General features: G+C 34.8%; 1 protein-coding gene across 1 annotated transcript in view; it reads left to right on the forward strand.

Annotated features, from left to right (window-relative positions):
• The window catches only part of BLOC1S5 (biogenesis of lysosomal organelles complex 1 subunit 5), a 41,823-nt gene extending 26,479 nt beyond the window's left edge, over positions 1-15,344 (forward strand). The window contains exons 4-5 of the mRNA XM_037843690.1: positions 2,772-2,830; positions 13,810-15,344. Of these exons, the coding sequence (XP_037699618.1) occupies positions 2,772-2,830; positions 13,810-13,989 (239 nt within the window). The 3' untranslated portion in view covers positions 13,990-15,344. The remainder of the gene's footprint in view (positions 1-2,771; positions 2,831-13,809) is intronic.
• The last annotated feature ends 5,684 nt before the right edge of the window (positions 15,345-21,028 follow it).

Below are 21,028 nucleotides of genomic sequence, written 5' to 3' on the forward strand. Positions count from 1 at the left end.
CTGCTCAGATGTCAGCAGTGAGCCTTCCCCTTGACCACTCTGTAACCTTCACCCCCTCTCCTGCTGTCCTGCATTCCTTGGCCTCGCTACCTTGCTTTGCTTTTCTCTGTAGCAGCCGTCACCACCTGACACACTAAATATTTGTTTGTATGTTGTCTGTCTCCGCAACTAAAACATAAGCTCCCTGTGGTCAGGGGCTCTGTTTTGTTCACTGCAGTATCGCAGCCTGAAGCATAGCCTGGCACATTGAATTATTTGTTCAGTGAGTTCAGCCAACATCTGCTCCTAATGCCAAGTTGAAATTATTTTCTTATTTAAGTATATGTTTCTCTTTTATGTGAGGAAAGTCAGGACACAGTTAACTGTGTGTGTGGCACAATCACTCTATATGTGGTGCTAATCTCTTTGAATAATTTTTGGTTAGGCATAATGCATTTGATAAATTCTTGACTCTTTGTGAAGTTGGTATGGTGTTTTAAAAAAGCAGGGGAAATTGCTTCAGACTGAACTAAGTAACCATACAGGAAATGGAAGTGTTCAGAAGTCCAGGGCAAAGGGCCTTTCCCTCTTGGAGCCACTCCTAGAAAAGGGAGAGAATGCTTGGTGGAGTCAGATGATTTCCTTAGATTTCAGGAAAGTGGATATCATAAAATTCAGAAAGTAAAACATTTTTTTATGGTGAAGCTAAACAATTAAAAAGAGAATTACTTCAAAGGGACTGTGATTTCTAAAAATGGATATTTTGTCTAACAAAGACAATCCTGATGTGGAAGAAAAGTATATTCGAGTAAGAGAAGTTCTAATTAAATTTTAAAAGGAGGTAACACATGACAAAGTAAGTATCATAGGCCTGTAACTTTTTAAAATTAAGCCAAGAATAACCTGAAAAATATGAAGCATATAGAGATAGCAAAATGGAGTTTTAAGTTATGTTCAGAGTCAGGGAAAAACAGCAACAACAACCCAGGAAATGAAAGAAGCACTGCTTGGGAAGGATGATGTAATATTAATATGCCACAAAAAGAAGGCAGATCTGATCAACTCCTAGTTTTCATTTTTTCTGTTGGAACAGTGATTGGGAACCTAATTTTTAGTACTTAAGTATTATCTTTGATATGACTAAATTAAAGGCTACTGTTTAAAATATGTATTCTCATTGTTTTTACCATATTCCCGCAGGGAGGTGCTTAACATTTTTCTGAAAAAGAAATCACAGTCCTGTCCCTGTTATGAAACCCATGACCTAGTTGGGGCAGGGTTGGGGGTGGGATGGAAAGGCCTGGTTGTAAAACAACTAGATAAACCTCTAGTGGAAGCAAATGCCAGATAAAATGGCAGAATGAACACATACCCGAGAAAGGAATTTCAAATAAGGGGAAAGTTCTTATAGGGAAAGGATTGATCTGGGAGGACTTCTTATGAAGGCAGAAGCCTTAAACTGGGCCTTTGAAACATGTAAAACATTTTAATTAGAGGACAGGAATAAGGAAAGCATCTTCAGTAGGAGTGGTACAGCTGTTTGAACACTGGTAACAGTACCTTTTCTTGGCTGTTGACTGTGTGTGAAGAGCTGCTTTAATTTAAGTCTTTTTATTAACATTTAATTGATTTATTTTTAAGCCAGATATCTACTATATCGTCTCATTTAATTTCTCATGTCCACTCTGAAACCCTTTTACTGGTTTTACTAGTTGTCATGCTCATTTTACAAACAAGTGACTAATGCTCTGAGAGATTAGGAGCAGCATCAAGAACAGAGCCTGGCACATAGCAGATGCACCATAAATATTTGACAAATAACAAATGGATGTGCAAACATTCTCGATATCCGTCACATGGCTGAGGAGTGCTGAAGCCTAGATTTGAACCCAGTCTGACTCTTGAGTCTGTGCTGGAGCCTGTACACTAAACATCTCTAGTTGAATAAAGTAAATGAAAATATTTGTGGACAGAAATAAAATAGATCCAGAAGATGAAGAGGTTTGAAATCTTAAAGGAATCGATGGAGTGTTGAGGTTAAAAGCCAAGATTTTAGAGTCAGAGGGATCTGATTTTAAATCCTGTTTCCTGTGCTTATTAGTTGCGTGACCTCCTCATGTGCCACATAGTCAGCCTCAGTTTTGTTACCCTTGATCCTCTCCTTATAGGTAAGTGAGAGTAAGAGTGTACACAAAGTACGTAACACAGGTCTTAGCACATAGTAAACACTCAATAAATGACACCTATGATAATTGTTAGTTATCAGTTTTGGTTCTTGAAAAGGGGAAATGACTCAATGAAAGTGGTCCAGAGAAAGTTGACTCTGGCAGTGGCAGCCAGGATAAAATGGAAGAGAAGAGAGCAGAGGAATGGTAGCTACTTGTCGAAGCCATCTGAACATCGAATACTGCCTGGAAGAGAGTAGGCACGTGGATGAGAAAAGAGAAGGAATCAGAGACAATGTAAAGGCGTAACCAACCCAAACTTATTGATAAAATTCATCAGGGGTTTTATAGCTTTTTAGAAAATTCAGAGGTCATTGTTGACAGCTTGTCATTGGAGTTAGTACTTGGGTACCCTATTTTTTGGCTTGTGGTTCAAAGCTCAAGACTAATGGTTCTAATTATGACATCCTGAATATATTGCCAAAACTTATTTTTCCAGCTGACCCCTCCCAATCTCAGTTTTTGTATCACTTTGAGATCTGAAACAATCCACCTATTTCTTTTTCCAGGTAAGTTTCTCTTCAAACAAGGGATGCTGATTAAAAACCTATTTCTGTTTTATTTCAGTGCAAGCAGCTAATCACTCAGTCTGTAGACTCCAACAGAGGGAGCAGGAACAAAGAAAGGTAAATGTGTACAGTTTGGATAATGGGGCACATGACTTCTTGAGTTTTATCTCATTATATTATTAGCAGATGCTTTTGATCAAAAAAATTCTACGAATTTATTTTGTTTTATGCAGTGATTTTTAAAGATTTAAAATGGCTTATTCATTGAAGAATGTGTTGAGGAGGGTCACAAGATTGCACCATCAACATTTTTTCTACAATTGCAGACCTCTTTTTTCCCCTTTTCAATATTTCCATTTTCCCCTGAAAGTATTATTTGTCTTACGGAGAGAGAATATAGGACTTTCACATGGAACAAAATATACCCACCAGATTGGAAATATAAATCTTTCCTTTGAGCCTGAAACATTGAGTATATTATGTAAGTGTTTTCTAGAAAAGGAGGCATTTCATGCTGGTGTGGATGGGTTATTTAATGAGTAGTCACAGGAGTATGTGAAGCGCTTGCTGGGCAGTGCTTTGCTTATTTGAATTATATCTTAACTAAATTCAGATGTGGAAAAACAGCGCAAGAATTTAAGTTCCTGTGATAATTTGGTGTTTTCACTTCAGTTTTCATGAACTATTTTTATAACTTATTCATTGCGCTAAACTAATAGATACATCTTACTCTTAAGAAATGTTGAAAGTACTAAGTCACTCTGAAAATAATGCCTTTTTCCACGTATGTGTATCAACAAAAGGTACAGTCTCCATTTTTCTGGAATGTGTTATGGTTAATCCACAATAAATGGTTCTGATCTGACACTGTATAAAAATAAAATGGAATGAACCTTGCCAGGGTTTAAGTTTTCTATACCCTCTGCTCAACTCTAGATGTTGATACAAAGTTTGAAAATTCAGCAATTTAATGAATCAAGCCTCCTTGAAAGGATTTCACATTTAAGACAGGTAGGACAGCTTCCCAAGGGTAGTAGGGTCCCTGCAGGCTGGGTCAGGAAGAGGGCCATGGATGAGCACATGGATGAAACAGCAAGGCAGAGCCATAGTCAGGGAATCTGTGTCAGGGGGCGGTGTCCAGGAGTGCTGTAAAGGCCAGGCATTTTTTTCCACTTTACTGCGTGCTACTGAGAATGAAAGATTTTAAGGCAATTCCTACACATGGGGAGCTGAAAATCTAGAAGGGAGTCTCAAACAACTAATACTAATATAATGTAAAATAAAGTAAGATCTGTGATCATGTTATGAAAAGCTTTGTGGGATCTTGGTGAAAGGAGTGATTTATTTGGAAGGTGTTGGCATTCAAGCCAGACCTTCATGGGCAAGTAAGAGTTCACTTGGTAGAAGATGGGAAGGAAGATATTGTAGGCTGAAAATTTAATGTAAGCAAAGACAAAAGATGTGAGAAGTCAATAGTCTCATGGAGCTGGTATGTAGAGAATCTAAATGGGTATTTCTGGAGATGATTGTGGAGGATCTTGAATGCTATGATAAGCAATTTGCTGACCATTTCTGTTTTTTGAGACAAGGAATGACTTTATCTGATAGCACATTGCCTATACCTTTTAATATATGCAGTTCTCTTGGCTTTCAAAATTAAAATTAAAGAGTTATTCCATGTGCCTGTTGCCTCTGACCCATTGCTGTGTGATTGAGGCAGATGCAGGTAAATGTACACTCACATACTCAAATCAATTATAATTCTGATAAAATGGCAATTCTTGTCATTTTTTAGTAGAATTCACCTAAAATTCAATTATAATTAGAATAGTTCCTCTTGATACTTTGAACTGTTTTCATGCTTGGTATCTGAATCACCTAGTAGAAAAATAAGCAAATTGGAGGAAAAGTACCTGTTTCTATTTCTGGGGGTTCCCTTCATTGACTGCATTGGTTTGGGACAAGTCCCTGAGCTCAGGCCCCTCAGCTGCTTACCTTACAGATTATTCTGCTTACCTTTTAGGTTGACATGGTAAATTGTATTACATAATTTATGTGAAAATGCTGTGCAAACTATAAATCACTGTACAAATCTAAGGTAGCATTTTTTTATCTGCTAGCTCACTAATTTGTTTACGATGCAGGCAATCACACTGTAGATGATAACCTTGTTTTAGTTTATTAGAGTTGATGAAGCTTTTGAGGATCCTACACATTCTTGATTTTCAAAATTAAAAATTGCAGCCCTGTTGTTTAAAAAAATGGCCTCAGGAAATAGTATAGCCCTTAGAATATTTTAGTCATAAATATATTTCTTGTAAGTATTATATTAGAGAATGTTATTTGTTTTGATTTTTAGGGACTCCATAGTAATAATAGTATTTTAGAATATACTAAAATGTTTTGTATTTCACTGAGAGTTGGTATGGAGTATATGAAACCTACATTCGTAAGCAGCCACCTGACTATTTTCTTTTCTTGAGATAATTTAATAAAATTAACCCACTGAAAGTCACACAAAGATACATTTTTCACACAGAGCTTCTGAGAAAAGTAAAAATGCTGTGTTCTTACTGGGACAATAAACGTTTAGTCTTAAGTCTTAATTAATTTATTTATTTATTTAAGTGCTTATCTAATTAACAACATTTAAAGTATGGAGCTTAAAGATTTTTTTTTTACTTCCTTATCTGCTGTATATGTATATGTACATACATGTATAGAAGAGAGAGATGACATAGAGGTAAAATTTAATTTCTCATCTAGCAAAAAAAAAATATGTTTAAAGCAAAATTGGCCTTTACCTCCTCTTCCGTTGTACAACCTAATGTTAGTTGTTGCCCTTGATTATACTGTTGGCTACATTGTGCATATCACATGGCTCTCAGAACAAAGAAAGATGGGAGTAGTAATGGAATAAAGTAGACTCTTACCATTAATCAGTAATTCTTTTATGTCAAGACAATTTGTGGAATTCTGTGGGAAGTAAATTATGATAAACGTCATTCATCCAAATCACATTTCCCACAATTGAGATCTAAAACTATATTCAAAAGAACAATAAATGTGCATTCCCCAGTTATTTGACATATGCCTTGAAAGCTACAACTAATACAAAACTACTGCTAAAAATTGCGTTTTTTGGGTACTAACAATAAGAGTAGTACCCGAATGAAAATTCAGTTGGCTTGCAAAACTCAATGGCCCTTAAAAACATCGCCATTCTCAAAGGGAGATGAGGTGGTTAATAAAATCTGTCTATAATTTAAACTTAAGTTCATGCACAAGCATCACCTTTTGAAGCCCTTTTTCAACTAGACTAGAGCTAATGATAAAAAAAAATGTGAGTGCTTTGATTCACCTTGTCCCCAAATGTTTATTAGATTGTTATACCCTTGTATGATTTTTTCCATGAGAGCAATGAAATAGCATGGCTTATACATTGTTGTTGATAGAATTTGAAAATACCGAGTGATATAATATATCAGTATTAATATTTTATTTAAAATTATTGTCAGTAGTTGTTATACCAGTGCTTCTTAAACTGAAGTAAATAGTTTTTCATTTATCTTTGTAAGGCATATATAAAATTAAAGGCATATATAAAATTTGGACCTTACTGGGCTTATTCAGTGTTTTCCTTAGACTGGCGTTTCTCACCCTCAACATATTGACGTTTTGGACTGGATAAGTTTTTGTAGTGGGAGGCTGTCCTATTTACTGTAGGATATTTAGCAACATCCTTGCTATTAGCACCTTCTCCCTCCACCCCACCAGCTGTGACTACCAAAGATATTTATCCCAGTGTAGGAGAAGAGAATCACTGACTTAGATTAATAAATGCAAAAAATGTGTTTTTATTGGGGACCCCAGAGTTCATTTATAGACCTGGTCCTGACATAGTTTGATTTCAGAATTGGTTTCTATTTAATTTTTCTCTAATTGTATATTTATAAGCCAGCTTATTACTATTCTTTTTTCTGTTATAATTTAATTTATACATTTTACTAAGTAGAAAGAGACAAAAACATTACAGTTAAGCATGGTTGTATTTTTTAATAAACTTTCTCTTCATTTCCTTTTAAGGTTGACATTTTTAAATTTTATTTTTTAAAATAAAATAATGGTGTATACTTATATAAGAGTGCAGTGGATTTCATTTAAGAACCCTCTGAAATTTGATTTTTAATACCACATGCTTTTATATGATCACTTGCTAGCTAGAAGAAGCGAGAAAATCGAGCCAAAGTGAGGGGTGTTTTTCTTTCTTAAAGCATAAGTGCACATGTACATCCCTAAGCATTTCACAATATGTGCTTTTAGATTTTTGCTGCATTTTCAGACGTAGTCAGACAGTTTTTTAAAGCTCTTAATGACTTTTGAAATTGGAATGTGTAATTCTTGTTTTTGCCATTTTCCAAAACATTACCAATCCTGGAAGATTAATAATTTAATTATGGTGGGTTTAAACATTATATAGCGGAAGGAGCAGAAAACTAGATTTCTACTCTTGATTCTGCCTCTTCTAGCTATGTGACCTTGGAAAGATGTCCATAGCAGTGGTTTACCCAACATATTTGACACCCAGATCAGGTCGTTTTTAACAATCCCCAATAGGACAAAATTATTTTTAGTAATAATTCTGAAGTTAAGCAATAATGATAAAGAAAAAAGAATTTTCTTTGAACTTCATATGCATAATTCCTGTAAAAAAAAAAAAAAAAAGTATTACAGCACAAAAAGGAAAAAAGTAAAAGATTGGGATTTTTTAAGAACATAAATATATTTTTTGAAAAAGGGAAGAAAACCTATTACCTACATATTAGTCTGGCACAGTAATGAGTAATAATATTACAGTTTGTTTTCAGTTCTTAACTTACGCAAATTTGTCAGTGAAGTCGTTAAACTTGATCTCCTTTGCATAGTCAGGATCAATGTAGTATGGCCTTTTTTTTTTTTTATCTTTTGCATAGTTGATCAAAGAATGCTTTTTATTAATTTTAATTTCTAAAAGTTTCTTTTATATGAAGCAACAGATATATAGTTAGGAAAAGTATTAAACGTAAGAATAAGTCTGGAAGAGATTCATAAAAATCCCCCTTCGCAATAAATTCTACAACTTGCAATACTGTCTTTGTTTCTTTGGAAACCATTCTAGCAGCCCCCAAGGTCTCCATTTTATCTATGCTTTAAGAATTTAAGCATAGTTAAAAATTCCAAATGATCATGTAGAATAACAGTTTTGAATTAATTCAGGTTTTGTTTCTAAAATACCTGCGTTTAAACACAAAAATATGTAATATCTCAGGGGTTGGAGATAAGGGAGTGCAAAGGTTTCCAAACTGTTGGGAATTTACTCTTAAATGAACATATCTAAATGAGTTTACTTTGTTGAGGGCCAAGGAATAACTGGGAGCCCTCTAAATTATCTTCCATTTAGAATACAAGGTTTATTAAAAGATAAGCAATAAATATGTGTTAATTTGAAACTTACATGTATATTATTAAAACTCAACGGTAACCCCAGCAATTGTTTTAGAGATTTCTTTTTTTTTTGGGGGGGGGGGGTATCGTATCACTGACATTTTTCAGTATTACCAGCCCATAGTGATAATAAAGAGTCTAGTTTTTAGTTGTTTGTATTACTGTTTTTAAATTCTGTGCAGATAACACACTCCCTTATTGCCTAGACCTGGGGCAGAGCATCCCCACCCTGCTGCCCTTGGGGCCCACTAGTAATATTATATCATTATTGGGAAAAGAAAGTTGCAGACCATTCCTGTGGGTGTGAATCCATTGTAAATAGGACCTTTTGGTGAGGTGACTTCAGTTAAGGTGTGGCCCAACTGAATTGGGGTAGGTCTTCATCCTATTACTGAAGTCCTTTATAAGAGGAATGAAATTCAGACATATAAAGAGAACGCCACAGAGGGAGCAAGACAGAAGCTGGAAGGTAACAGAACCCGGAAGAGAAAGGAGAAGCCAGGAAAGGCTGCCATGTGCATTGTCATGGGACAGAAAAGCCAAGGACTAAGGATCGCCAGCAGCCAGCCCCTGAACACCATAGTCTTCTAGGAGAAAGCTTCACCTCGATGATGCCTTGAGTTTGGACTTTTCCTAGCCTCAATGCTATGAGTCAGTAAACTCCCATTGTTTAAGACAACCCATTGCATGCTATTTGATTTAGGAGCCAGGAAACTAAAACAATATGTAATATGACTTGTATTTTGTTATTATTATTACAGAAAGAAATATGTTTGTTTAAACATAGGAAAAAATTAGTAAGGATATCCCTCAAACTATTGACAATAATTCCCCCAGGGAAGGGATCTGGTGGAAGTGGTGGTGGGGTGGGGTGGGGTGGGCATTATCACTTTATGTTTTTATATTGTTTGAATTTCTCTCAAAGATCATATAATGCTACTTTAATAGAAGTAAGGTCAAATACTAATATTAGAGGAATGATGTGCCATAAGGTATTTCCACCATTCATTTTAATAGATTTTTGCAAATTGCTCACCAAAAAATACTAATTTCTCCCACCAACATTAACACCAACGTTAAATATTTAATTTAATATGCATTTTTTTTTGTCTCTAGTGGAAACTTAACTGCTGACAGTGATAACGTAATTTTAATAGTTCCTTTACTATGTGCTATTCTTTCTTTTAGACTTGTGTGAATCCAGCAGTGGATTCATAAGTATAGTAAGATTTGATCATTGTTTTTAAAACTTGTTTCAATTAAAGGAATGCTTATTTGAGGCAAAATTTTAGGGAGAATCTCAATTACTGAACATAAGAGCAGAATTACTTTACTGAAGTAGCGATGAGCAAGTGTAATCATTGTCTACTTTAGCTCGGTATTTACAGATATTTTCCCTTATTTCTGAGTGCTCTTTTTGATTGTACACAGATTCATTGGCATGTTAGGCGAAATCTGTGGATTTTCTAACTTCCTCATTTATGAATTGGGATGCAGACTAACTATTAGAATGGTTTTAGTGGAATTGGGGAAATATGGCAGCTCTCCTTTGAAAGATGGAGTTATTGCTGCTCTAGAATAAGAAACATTTCAGCTCCTTGTGATTCTATTCAAAGTTATAGCTAGACCCACTGCGTTTCCTTCCATTTTAAATAAATGTATTTGAGGGTAACTTTCACTACCACTGATTTAGAATACCTTTTACTTTGTTCCTACATGATATTTAAGCTACAGCTAATTCTAGGGATTTTTCTGCTATTCTATGCAATAAAATTTCAAGTATCCAGAAGTCTTGGAAAATGGATTGTTCCATATAGATTTACCACAATACAGAGATTTTTGTCTTCTTCAGCACAGCACTTTTATAATTTTATGTTGGGTGAACATTTAAAAATACATATATTCCATACTTTTCAGGGTTTTAAAAAAAATTTTATTAAATGTCACAGGTTACTTTTCTTTAGTAATTGGGGGTGATGTTTGAGAATATAAACTCGTACACTGCGTTGTGTATGGGTGGTATCCACAGGGCAGTTTAGTGTGCGTGTGAGTGTGTATTTGTACAACAAATGCCCTCAGATGCTCTGCCTTTTTAGTTCCTATTTCTCTTTCTTCCTTTGCTCCAAGGCTGATTGATGCTTATCATTTCTTCCTTTCTCCTTTATCAGCCTTTTCTTTTTCTAATTTGTGATTTTTAAAATAGTGTTGCTTGTAACAGGTTAACCAAACTGGTTAGAATCGTTTATAAAGTAGAGAAAAAAAGTTCAGAATCAGAAAAGTTTTTCATGAGTACTGCAATATTTGTAAATGGACATCGTAGTATTGTTTTTTGATGCCTGAAGGCCTTACCACATAGTTCTCAACTGATTCACATAGATGTTGTTTCCAATACTTGAGTTTTATTTATAGGTGAAGACTTCAGTATTGTCAATGCTTGGATGTATAGGCTGCCCCCGCCCACTCTTTTTAACTAATTGTTGTGAAGAATGCATAGCAATTATTTTTGATAAACGTGAGAGACTAAGAAAAGATTGATGAGGGGGAATGATTTCAAGAACTTCTTCAAAGAAAGCAATAGTCGACTTTTAGTTAGGTTGGGGAGTTCTCAGCATTCAACTTATTTTCCCTGGACTTTGACACCAAGAAGTGGTATGCCTGTTGTGAAGAAGCTACCTGGATGTATGTATCTTTAGTAATAATACTCTGAAACTACAAAATAGCAAAATGGAAATACTGATCTTTGGCAGTATCTTAACTAAAGTCTTACAGCCAAATGGTTAATACTGGATGCATCAGAGGATTGAATTGATACTGGGAGTGGGAGGGAAAGACTGTTAATTTTATTTGAGCTGTCTTTATTGTCTGAATGATTGCAAGAATCTATTGCTAAAATTTAATTAGTAAAATTAAGAGAGAGTAAAACTTAAATGGAGGGTATAACAAGTGGTCTGGTCTTCCTTCTAAATATTTGGCTTGTGGTTTGCAGAATAATAGTGTTTGCCTCTTATTAAGCACCTCAGGCACTGAGCCAGGATCTTGACAAGCATTACCTCTAATTTTCGTAAATACTGTTTATGAATGTAAAATATTATTTTCCTCATTTTAAAGTTCAAGAAATTTTATCTCGCTATTGATAATAGGCAGAACCAAAATTTGAAGCTAGGTTGATAATGTCTCTCAAATCCATGTCTGTGGGAACCCCGGGCACAGGGCATTTACCAAGGGCCTTGAAGATTGCACACAACAGCTTGGTGACCTAGGACAGTTAAGTTTGACTGTTCTTGTAATATCAGGTGCTAAATGTAATCTATACCCAAAACTACCTCCTCCCTGAGACTTCCTGAGATACTGTTATCTCTATAATCCTCCCCTCCCCCCTGTTGATTACAATCAGCCTCTCCCTACGTTGCGTGACCCAACTCCCTGCCTTATGCTCTCATACCCATTGGAACATTGAACCCTTATAATCAGCTCATTCAGCCCCCCAAGGTGCAGACTATTTCCATGTTGTGCTCTGAACTCCCACCATTCAGAGCAGCTCCTGAATCCATTCAGAGGAGCACCTGATTTCAGGGCAACATGATTCGACTTCCCCACCCTGTAGGTAAGCCCTGTAATAAAAGCTCATGTCTCAGAATGTGTCCGGTGCTTTCTTTAGTCCTTTGGCTACAAAAGCCCTCTTGGGCCGTGGCAACGTCTTTCTCCACTGAGCCTCACTGGATGAAATGCTCCCTAGTGGGAGTTGGAACCCAGGCTCTTGCCTTGTGGTCCAAATCACAGGCAGGGTCAACTGAACCAAGTCTGGCTTTCCAGTTAAAAAAAGAGAATGCTTTATTAAGGAACATCTGAACATGCGTGTTTAGCGTTCTCTGTAATTTATAAAAAATTAATTTACAGCTAAAACAAGATAGCCTTTCAGTGAAATTTATTTGCGTTTTTCTTATCCTTGTCGGACTATAGCTCTTCTCTTAGACTGCAGTAGTGTTTGCGAAAGTTTCCAAAAGCTTCATAACTCTTCATGATTTTTTTCATCTTTTGGAGAGTTACAATGCATAAGGCTGAAAAGTTACAAAGGAATGTGTTGAATTTTGTTTAACCTGTTTCTAAATCTGTTTGATCAGCCAACCCCTTCCTAACCCCCTCTCCCCCCCCACTGCTATACTGCCTATTCATATCCCATCATTTGTAGGACACATGGTAGGGGAATGCTTGGCTGTAGGGCTGACTTCAGCCTCCTCTCTTTTGAAAAGACTTGGTGCTGAGGGACTTCAGAGCAGCTTGGCAGAAAAAGCTCTAGCAAAAACTCTTTTTGTCTGTTGAGGGAGACTTGTAGCTACTCATGTAAAACTTCCTCTGGAAAGATCTGCTTTGTACCAACTGTGGCAGAAAATGTCTAGATTTGAGTTTCACCCAGACCTAAGTTTGGGTCTGCAACCTGATTGCTGAATGACCTCGGAGAAGTAAGTTTAGTGTCCCAGAGCCTTAAATTCTTCCATCTATAAAATGAGAATAATGTGATTTTGTAAGGATTTTGAGAATTAGATAAGTTATGCAGAACAACTAGCAAAGAGATGCCTTTCATAAGTACGTAGAGCATGTTGTTTTACCCAGCTTCCTCCTGCCTTTTGTTGTCACCCAGATGAAAGAGAAAATAGAGCAGCTAGAGCATTAGGGACTTTGTGGAAACACTGTTTGCATCTTTTTCCTATTGGCTTTTTTCCACGACTGGCATCCAAATCTCCCAGTATCATTGGAACCATGCATGAGTGAGGACTTAAGGTGCTTTGTAGATTTTCTTGGTTTGCATCTGTCACAGTTTGTATCAAAACTTAGCTTTTATGGATGTGTGTATAGAATATTTGAAGTTGAGATAAAAAGTTATTTCTTCATACTCTGCTTTTCTGTGTAACTCTTTGTTGTAAATATTCAAAGGAAATTATTGAAATTACACTTTGGGGGGGCATGGGGAAGAAAACTAAATTTATGCCTTTTTATTCAGATAATGTTTCATCTTTATTGTTGTGGTACTTGATAGACAAAAATCTTTTCATCCTCATAGAACTGTTAAGGGATATCTCAAAAAGAATCTAGATATCAGATTTGGATGTTTTTGGTGTTATTTGCTTTAAGGAATGAAATTGAATCAGGAGATTTCTTGAGTTCTCTTCCAGTAATTAATAGCTATAGTTCCTTTCAATATATCCTAAAAAATACTTATGTGTCAGACATGCATTGGAATTTCTTATATTAATGATTCTTTTATCCTGTGTTCTTTAAACTTGATAAAAATGTATGTGCAGTTAAATGGAATTTGAGGAGAAATAGAAAAATTTCCTGGATTATGTTTAATTTTGTCATTTAACGATGCTAGACATTTTTGGAAATTCAGAAATGTGAATACCCATGTTCATTCATATTAAGAGAAGCCTCAGTTGTTTCTAATGTTTCATGTTGGATAGTAAAACTGTAATGCGAGTTTATTGTTGTGACTTACAAGTTGACTGCAGTAGTAACCAAATATCAAGAGATATAGTTGTGTTTATGTCTCTTCTGCATATAGTATAATAGTTGTCGGGAAAATGTCATGTGACTTTCAAATTTTCTTTTCTCAGATTCATAGTGAGCATTTAATAGCTAGTGAAAAACAGCATACAATCCAGTGGGAAGATTTCATGAAGGAGCAACACAACAAACGGGCTGAAGTGGACGAAGAGCACAAAAAAGCCATGGAGAGACTTAAAGATCAATATGCCGAGATGGAGAAAGACCTAGCAAAATTTTCAACCTTTTAAGAACTCACAATAACGAATGAATAAGAAAACATTGACACTCCGCCCACCCCAAATATTCCCACCAAATCATTTAGCCTCTGTTTCAAGCTTAGCAATATTTTCAATGGCACTCTTATGTCAGAAGAAAGGAACTTCTGCTTGAGTCCTGATTAAAGGTTTAATAGAAGAGTGCTATATCTTTCTAGTTCTCAAGTGCCTATCTATGATTATTTGGATGGGAAGGAGTAGGAGGAAAAATGGGATAAATTTACACTTTGTTAATTAGAATTGGTCTTACCATTGATTAGCTCAGAGAACTCTTTAAGTATAGACTAACTGCAAAATAATTTAATTCATTCCTGTACAGGGTTAGTATTAGTTTGTTATTGTGGCTTAAAAGGCAGGTTGTAATAGCTGCCAGCCATAGCTTCCCAGGCTATGGGAAGGATGTATAAAGTGTTATTCCATGAAAATGTAGACAAAACAACTGTTCTTGGAGCAGAAATCATATTTAAGAGAAGCAAAAGTCAAAACATTATCTCACCTATGGCAGAGATGGCTGTGTTGGGCTTTGAACTGCCTATTGGAAAATGTTGCAAATTTCGTAGTACAGCATAATGCCGTATGTTACACTGGATGACAAGACACACTTGTTTTGTGGCCTTCCAATAGTTAATATTTTCAGTTTTTAAAATATGCTTAAAAGGAACAGCTTACCAAAAATATATATTGACTTTTAGCCTTTCCAGGAACCATGATCTTGCCCATAGTATTTACCTCATATTTGTGTCTGTTTTGCTGTGGGTAAGCTTTATAGGATAAATAATGTCTATACATGTTTCAACTGTTGAATGAGTAATCAGCAAAATCTGCCAAGTAGTACCTCTGGAACCTTATAAAATATCTGGCTCTGAGTGAACCAGAAGTGTTTGCCCACATGGCAGATGATCCATGTTAAATGTAAATCCTTCTTAGTGTTTAAGTCTATTCTCATAAGCAGGTGAATTAAAGCGAAACATGTACCAGTTCTTTCATCACTGTGATCTTTAAAAATCTGCATTTAACAGTATAATTGAAGAACTAAGTTCCTTTTTTTTTATTTGCCAAAAATCAAACAAAATTAAATGCAATACCTTCAAGAGATTTATGGCAAATGAATTTGAGGTACGGATAAATCCTTCAACTATTTTTTATTGCTCTTTCTTTATTGTAAAGAAAGGCAAGAAAGAAAATATATCCAGCTCTCTCGTGTTGTCTCAGTGTTGCGACTGCATAAAATTGACAATGCTTGCCTGTTTAAATTTATGGCTTACTGTCAAAGCTTCATTCTTGGCTGCATGTTGAAAATGTGATTAAAGTTAATAGAGGAGATGAAATAAGTATTTGAGATTTCTTTCAATAACACTGAACTTCTGCCAACTTTCTCTATCCACTACTGTAGGCTTGACAGGTTCATCAATCATCCTCTGGGTACCTGGACTAAAAAAGCACTTGCTGACACTAAAGCATGTTGGAATTTTCTTAATTCTCTTTCAGTGGATGGAAGAAAGAAAGAAAGAAAAAAAAAGCTTCCAAAAATACCCCACACATGAAAAGGGAGGGGGGAACTTTAAATGAAAATTCCCTTTATGTTATAGGCAGTTTTTGAAATGCTCTTAATTGCTAACACGCCACTGAACAGATACTGGAACCAAGAAATCAGGATGGGGCTTGAGCTGGAATATGGTCTAATTTGGGATTGCCCGACATGGGCAGCAAAGATTTCCAACTACTTTTGTTCATCTTATGTAAATAATAAATACTTTTCCTTGTAAGTTTGCGTATTACATACTTATCTAAGGAGCTTCCTAGACTGAAATGAATTGTTGGGTTTTTTGAGTTTTAAGGATTAAGATACTAAATTCTTCCTTTGTCACTTTCTTAGCTATTCAGTATAGCTTCTAAAAGAGTCGATTCATGTTCCTTCTGACACTTTCTAGTGGTCAGCACTTTCACGTCTATTTTCCAGTTTCCAAATTGCTTTTAATATGTATTTATATGTAAAAATTAACCTTAATAATTACCTAATTTATAACATTTCTGCTGGGTTTATGCTGTTCAGCAGAGGAAGTGTGGGTTCTGTGTAGCTCACGGGCTTGTAATGATCAAATGAGATGATGTTTTGTGATTTTTAAAGTGCTTAGAAATACTTTTAAGTGTTTTTAAGTTCTAAGTATTTTCTGTTTTTCATTATTTCTTTTTTGACTCATGGATTTCTTTTGTCACTTCTAAGTGCATAGATTTTTAAATTATGTACTTGTTATTGATAGCTGTTTTTTTGGATTGTGGTCCGAGAATGGATCCATATAAGGCAAATAGTTTGGAATTTGTTGAGAATTGCTTTAAGACTTACACCATGGTCAGTTTTGTAAGTGTTTCATGAATGCTTAAAAAGTATGCATAATTTTCAGTTGTTGGGTATCCATTAGACAAGACTTGTTAATATGTTGCTTAAATTCTCTGTTTTACTGGGTTTTTTTTCCCCCTGCCACATGGTATCTCAGATTTTCAGATGTGTTTAAATTTCCTCCTCTAGTGGATTTGTTCGTTTCTCCCTGTAATTCCATCCATTTTTGCTTTATGTATTTTGAAGCTTTGCTTCCCAGAGAATTGAATCTTATATTTATGGTAGTGGCCTCTATTTCTAGTGATGTTTTTATTTATTTTATGTTGCTTTAAAATCTGTGTTCTGTGTTCTTTTATATTTGTATGGGTCACACAGCTGGTCAGTATTTATATGGCTTATTTTTTTTTTGTCCTTTTGTTGGTTTCCTTATGTTTTAGGCATGCCTCTTGAAAACTAACTGGATTTCTTTTTCTTTCTATCTGATTGTATTCAACTCAGGAGTTTAATGCTTATTTCTGATATACTAGGATTTATTTCTACCATCTTGTTTTGTGCTTTCTGTCCCACATTTTCTTTTTTTCACTTCCCTTGCTTTCTTGCCTTCTTTCAGATTAATCGAGTTTTGTTTTGTTTTGTTTTTCCAATTACATTTCCTCCACTAATTTGTAAGGTAAACACTTAATTTGTGTCTTTTAGTGCTTACCAAGAAAATACTTGTATAGCTAACTTAATGAAATCTAAAGTTAATTTCTTTACCCTCTTCCTAAACAAATCAAAGACTTTTGAACAAAGTCTGATTTCCCCCCCTCTCAATTTACAGATTATTGTCTGGAAATTCAGTTCTGTCTTACTTTATTTTTAATTCCACAAATTGTTATTTTAAGCAGCCAATATTTGTTTAGATTTACCTACAAATTTACGGTTTCATTATCCTTGAAAGTTAGCTGGATATACAATTCTAGGTTGACAGTTATTTCCTCTCGGTATTTAATGCTACTGTTCCACTGTCTTCTTGCTTCCATTGCTGCTTCTCATATCCTAGTTGTCAGTCTGCTCATTACTCCATTGTTGTTTTACTGTTTTGTCTCTGAGGTTATGTTGAAGATCTTTATCTCTGGTGTTCTACAATCAAACGTCGTTGTACATCTACAGTCAAATGTCTAGATGTGGATTTCTCTAATTATCCTGTTGGGATTCATTGAGTTTCCTGATTCTGAGAATTGGTCCCTTCATGAATTCTGGAAAATTCTCAGCTATTATTTCTTTGAATGTATCGTCTGCGCCCTTCTTTCTGTTCTCTTCTTCAAGAAATTCATTTGAACTTATGTTTTGCCATCTCTCAGCTCTTCTCCATGTCAATCTCTGTTTCAAATTTTCTATCTCTTTGTCTCTCTTTGCTGATTTCTGGACACTTTCTTTAAGTCTAATCATCCAGTTCACTAATTCTGTCTTTTCTCTGTATTTAACCTATTTAACCCCTCTATTGAGTTTTTAATTGTAGAGTTTTTTTTTGTTTTTCATTTCCAGAAGTGTTGTTTGGTTCTCCTGTAAATCTTCTTGGTCAATTGGGATGGGTCTATTATTTCCCCTTTTTCTTTTCTTTAAGCATATTAAATATACTTACTTTATGTGCTGTCTGATAACTTCAGTATTTTTCTTTTTGTGGATCTGATTGCACAGTTTGCTGTTATTTATTTTGGCAGAAACAAGTTTATGGTGACTTGTTTCCAAATGTTTTAGTAATTTGTGATTGTGAGTTAATATTCCTCTAAACTTTACTTTGGGAAATTTCTGTTTGAAGTATGTTCCTACAGAGGAAATTGTTTTGTTTTGTTTCTTTTTCCAGCACTGTCAGTTTGTTTCTTGTGGCACTACTGACCCTGGACCATTTCAAAGCTAATTTTCAACTTAGGCTCCCTACTTCTAACCCTCTCTACTCCCACAACACACACATACACTCACAGGTAGTGTGAATTTCAGCCCCAAACTTATGTGCATGTTGGACTATGATGAGGCATTCCCAGAGTGACTGTTTTTTTTTTCCCTTTTCAGATCTACTTGGAGTCAAGAAAAAGGGCAGATTTTTTCTAGTTCACCCAGTGAGGATGACCAATCCTACATCCAGCTCAGACCTCGACTTTGATTCCTAGCCCCATGCAGTCAGGGTTCATTACAGCCAGGGCCCTTCTGTGCTACAGAGGCAGGCAGATGCTTTTAAGGCAGATACTTCCAGAGCTCATTTATCGCTGTAGAATTTTACTTTCTCCTGACCTCCTTTAGTTTTTTTCATTACCTTATCATAAACTCCACCTTGCATAAAAACATATTTTAAATATTTTAGCATTTTTGGTGTTTCATAGCTGGAGAGATTTCTCTGCACAGAAATGGCATGTTAGACAAGTATATGATATTAAAATGTCACCCCAAAAGAGCATGCCAATATCCTAATATCAAAGATGATACCTTTTCTTTCAGTTAATTATTGTGTCCAATATTGTGGTTTGATTGTTTATTACTATTCATGAGCTAATTTGATTGTTTATCTGAAGACTTAATTTTGGATTCCATCTTTTTTTTTTTGGACATTACTGTGGTTTGTGAAAATGTCCCCAGCCACTATTATGGATATGTACAGATTCTTATATCTGTGGTACTAAACCCAAAGTGCCATAAGCATCTGGAAGAGTCACAAATGCCTCCAAGATACATAGTGAATCCTCCTCTTCTTTACTCCTCTAATGCATAGGTTTTCTATCTGTAAACATTTCCATTTACTTTCTGAACTATTTTTCAATGCACATGTGCTTAGCTGTAGTAGGTTATGGTTGCCATTGCAAATTAAAAGGTAGAAAGTTTTATTGCTTTGAAATTTAGCATAATGATTGCCTTTCCTGAAATTGTACCTGAGAGGTTCTTTTTTGCCAATCGGGGCTGTAAGTCTATTCTCAAGATGAAAAATACCAGAAAAATACTTTAAACATTAATTCCGTCAAAACATTTGCAAGCTACCATTATGGAAAAATATTATTTAGTACTTTGTTCTTAGTCCTTTAGAGGGTTTTATAAGTGCTTCATTAATTTTCAACACCAGTAGAATGTGAATATTAACATATCTACTCGCTACAACCTGAGACCAAACAATGAGTGGAGGATTGAAATCAGTCATATACCTACTGCCTGCTCTTCCTTGCTACGTTCATTTTTGAATTTTAACTGCTAAAAACAGTGCTTTCTTACGACTGGTCTATTAACCATTAGCAAAGCAGTATTTCCTCTTATGTTCTCAGATTTATTTTTCATACGCATATTTTGTTTTGTTTTTCCATTTACGTTTCCTCCACCAATTTGGAATGTGATGTACTTTGCACAGCCATAAGTTAATAAGTCATTTGGTCCTCACAGAAACTTAAGCATTCAAATTTTTCTGAAGAAATAGTCAAATGAAATCAATTAAAGGTAGGTAAACACAATACTTATATTTGTATGACCTATTAAAGCTTACAGCTTACAGTATTTTTAGGTATATAATATGTAGTTTAATATTATTCATCCTTATAATCAAGAAGTACTGATTTTTTCTTTTAGAGAAAAAGCAAAATGGTAGAGAAATACAAGGAATATTCTGTTTTGCCAGCTTAATATTGAACTAGTAGCAAAACATCATATAGAATAATACTAAACAATACTTTTATGTTTTTTTAATTTCATAAGTGATAATTATAAAAAACCATTGTACAGAATTGGTCAAAATTTTTCTCAGCACTTATATAACTTTTTTAAAAAGAAAGCTTCATGTGCCACAAACATTAAATAAGTTAATATGTAAAATTTAGCTCTTCTAAAATATACTGAATTATGAAAGGTATTTAATATACTGTATTGAAAATGAATGCAGAATAGGTGCTTTCCATCACTCCTTGAAGTAATTGTTTTCCCCTCTCGGGCTTAATGAAGAAAATCTTGTTTGGTTGGACCAGGCAGGCATGGAAAAGTTAGGCTCCAGAGAAAATATTTCCAATGTTTATGAGTGAAAAGTTTGGCTTTTCAGTTTTCTTTGTGGTTTGAGATTGTACTTAAATGTTTCTCTGTTTCATAAATCTGATTCATGACTTTAATGACGTTGCCCATATCGTTGAATTTCTAATTCTTTGGAGAAAAAATCCTGAAAATGACTTAATATAATATTTCCCCTTAAAATATGTTGAGACTATGAAAGGAGAAACACAAAGGTAAATCACTTAAAAAAATTCATATAATCTAATATGCTTAAGCAACTTTTTTGGAAATGTATCTTTTTAAAGAAAATAGCTTATTAATTTACAGTAAGATCATTGTCACATAGTAAAGAAAATGTGATCAGTTGTGTGTTAAATAAGTTTATTTTAAAAATTAAGTATACATGAAATAATTAACTTATTAAAAATGGCAAACCTTAATATTCAATTTTCTAAGAAAAATTTGTCCCTAGAGAATCTGTCCTTCACTTAGAATCTAAAATTTATAGCAAAACACCAGCAGGGGTCACTGTGATAACATTTTTTTTCCTCCTCTAGCTAAACAGTTTTGTGTAGATGGGTACATATCATCTATGGACAAAGATGTTTAAGAAATAATAAATTTAAGTTTATATAGCTAAACAAAACTACCAAACTGTAGGAAAGCTTGTACAATATC

The sequence above is a fragment of the Choloepus didactylus genome, chromosome 7 (genome assembly GCF_015220235.1).
Source record: "Choloepus didactylus isolate mChoDid1 chromosome 7, mChoDid1.pri, whole genome shotgun sequence".
NCBI classification, from domain to species: domain Eukaryota; kingdom Metazoa; phylum Chordata; class Mammalia; order Pilosa; family Megalonychidae; genus Choloepus; species Choloepus didactylus.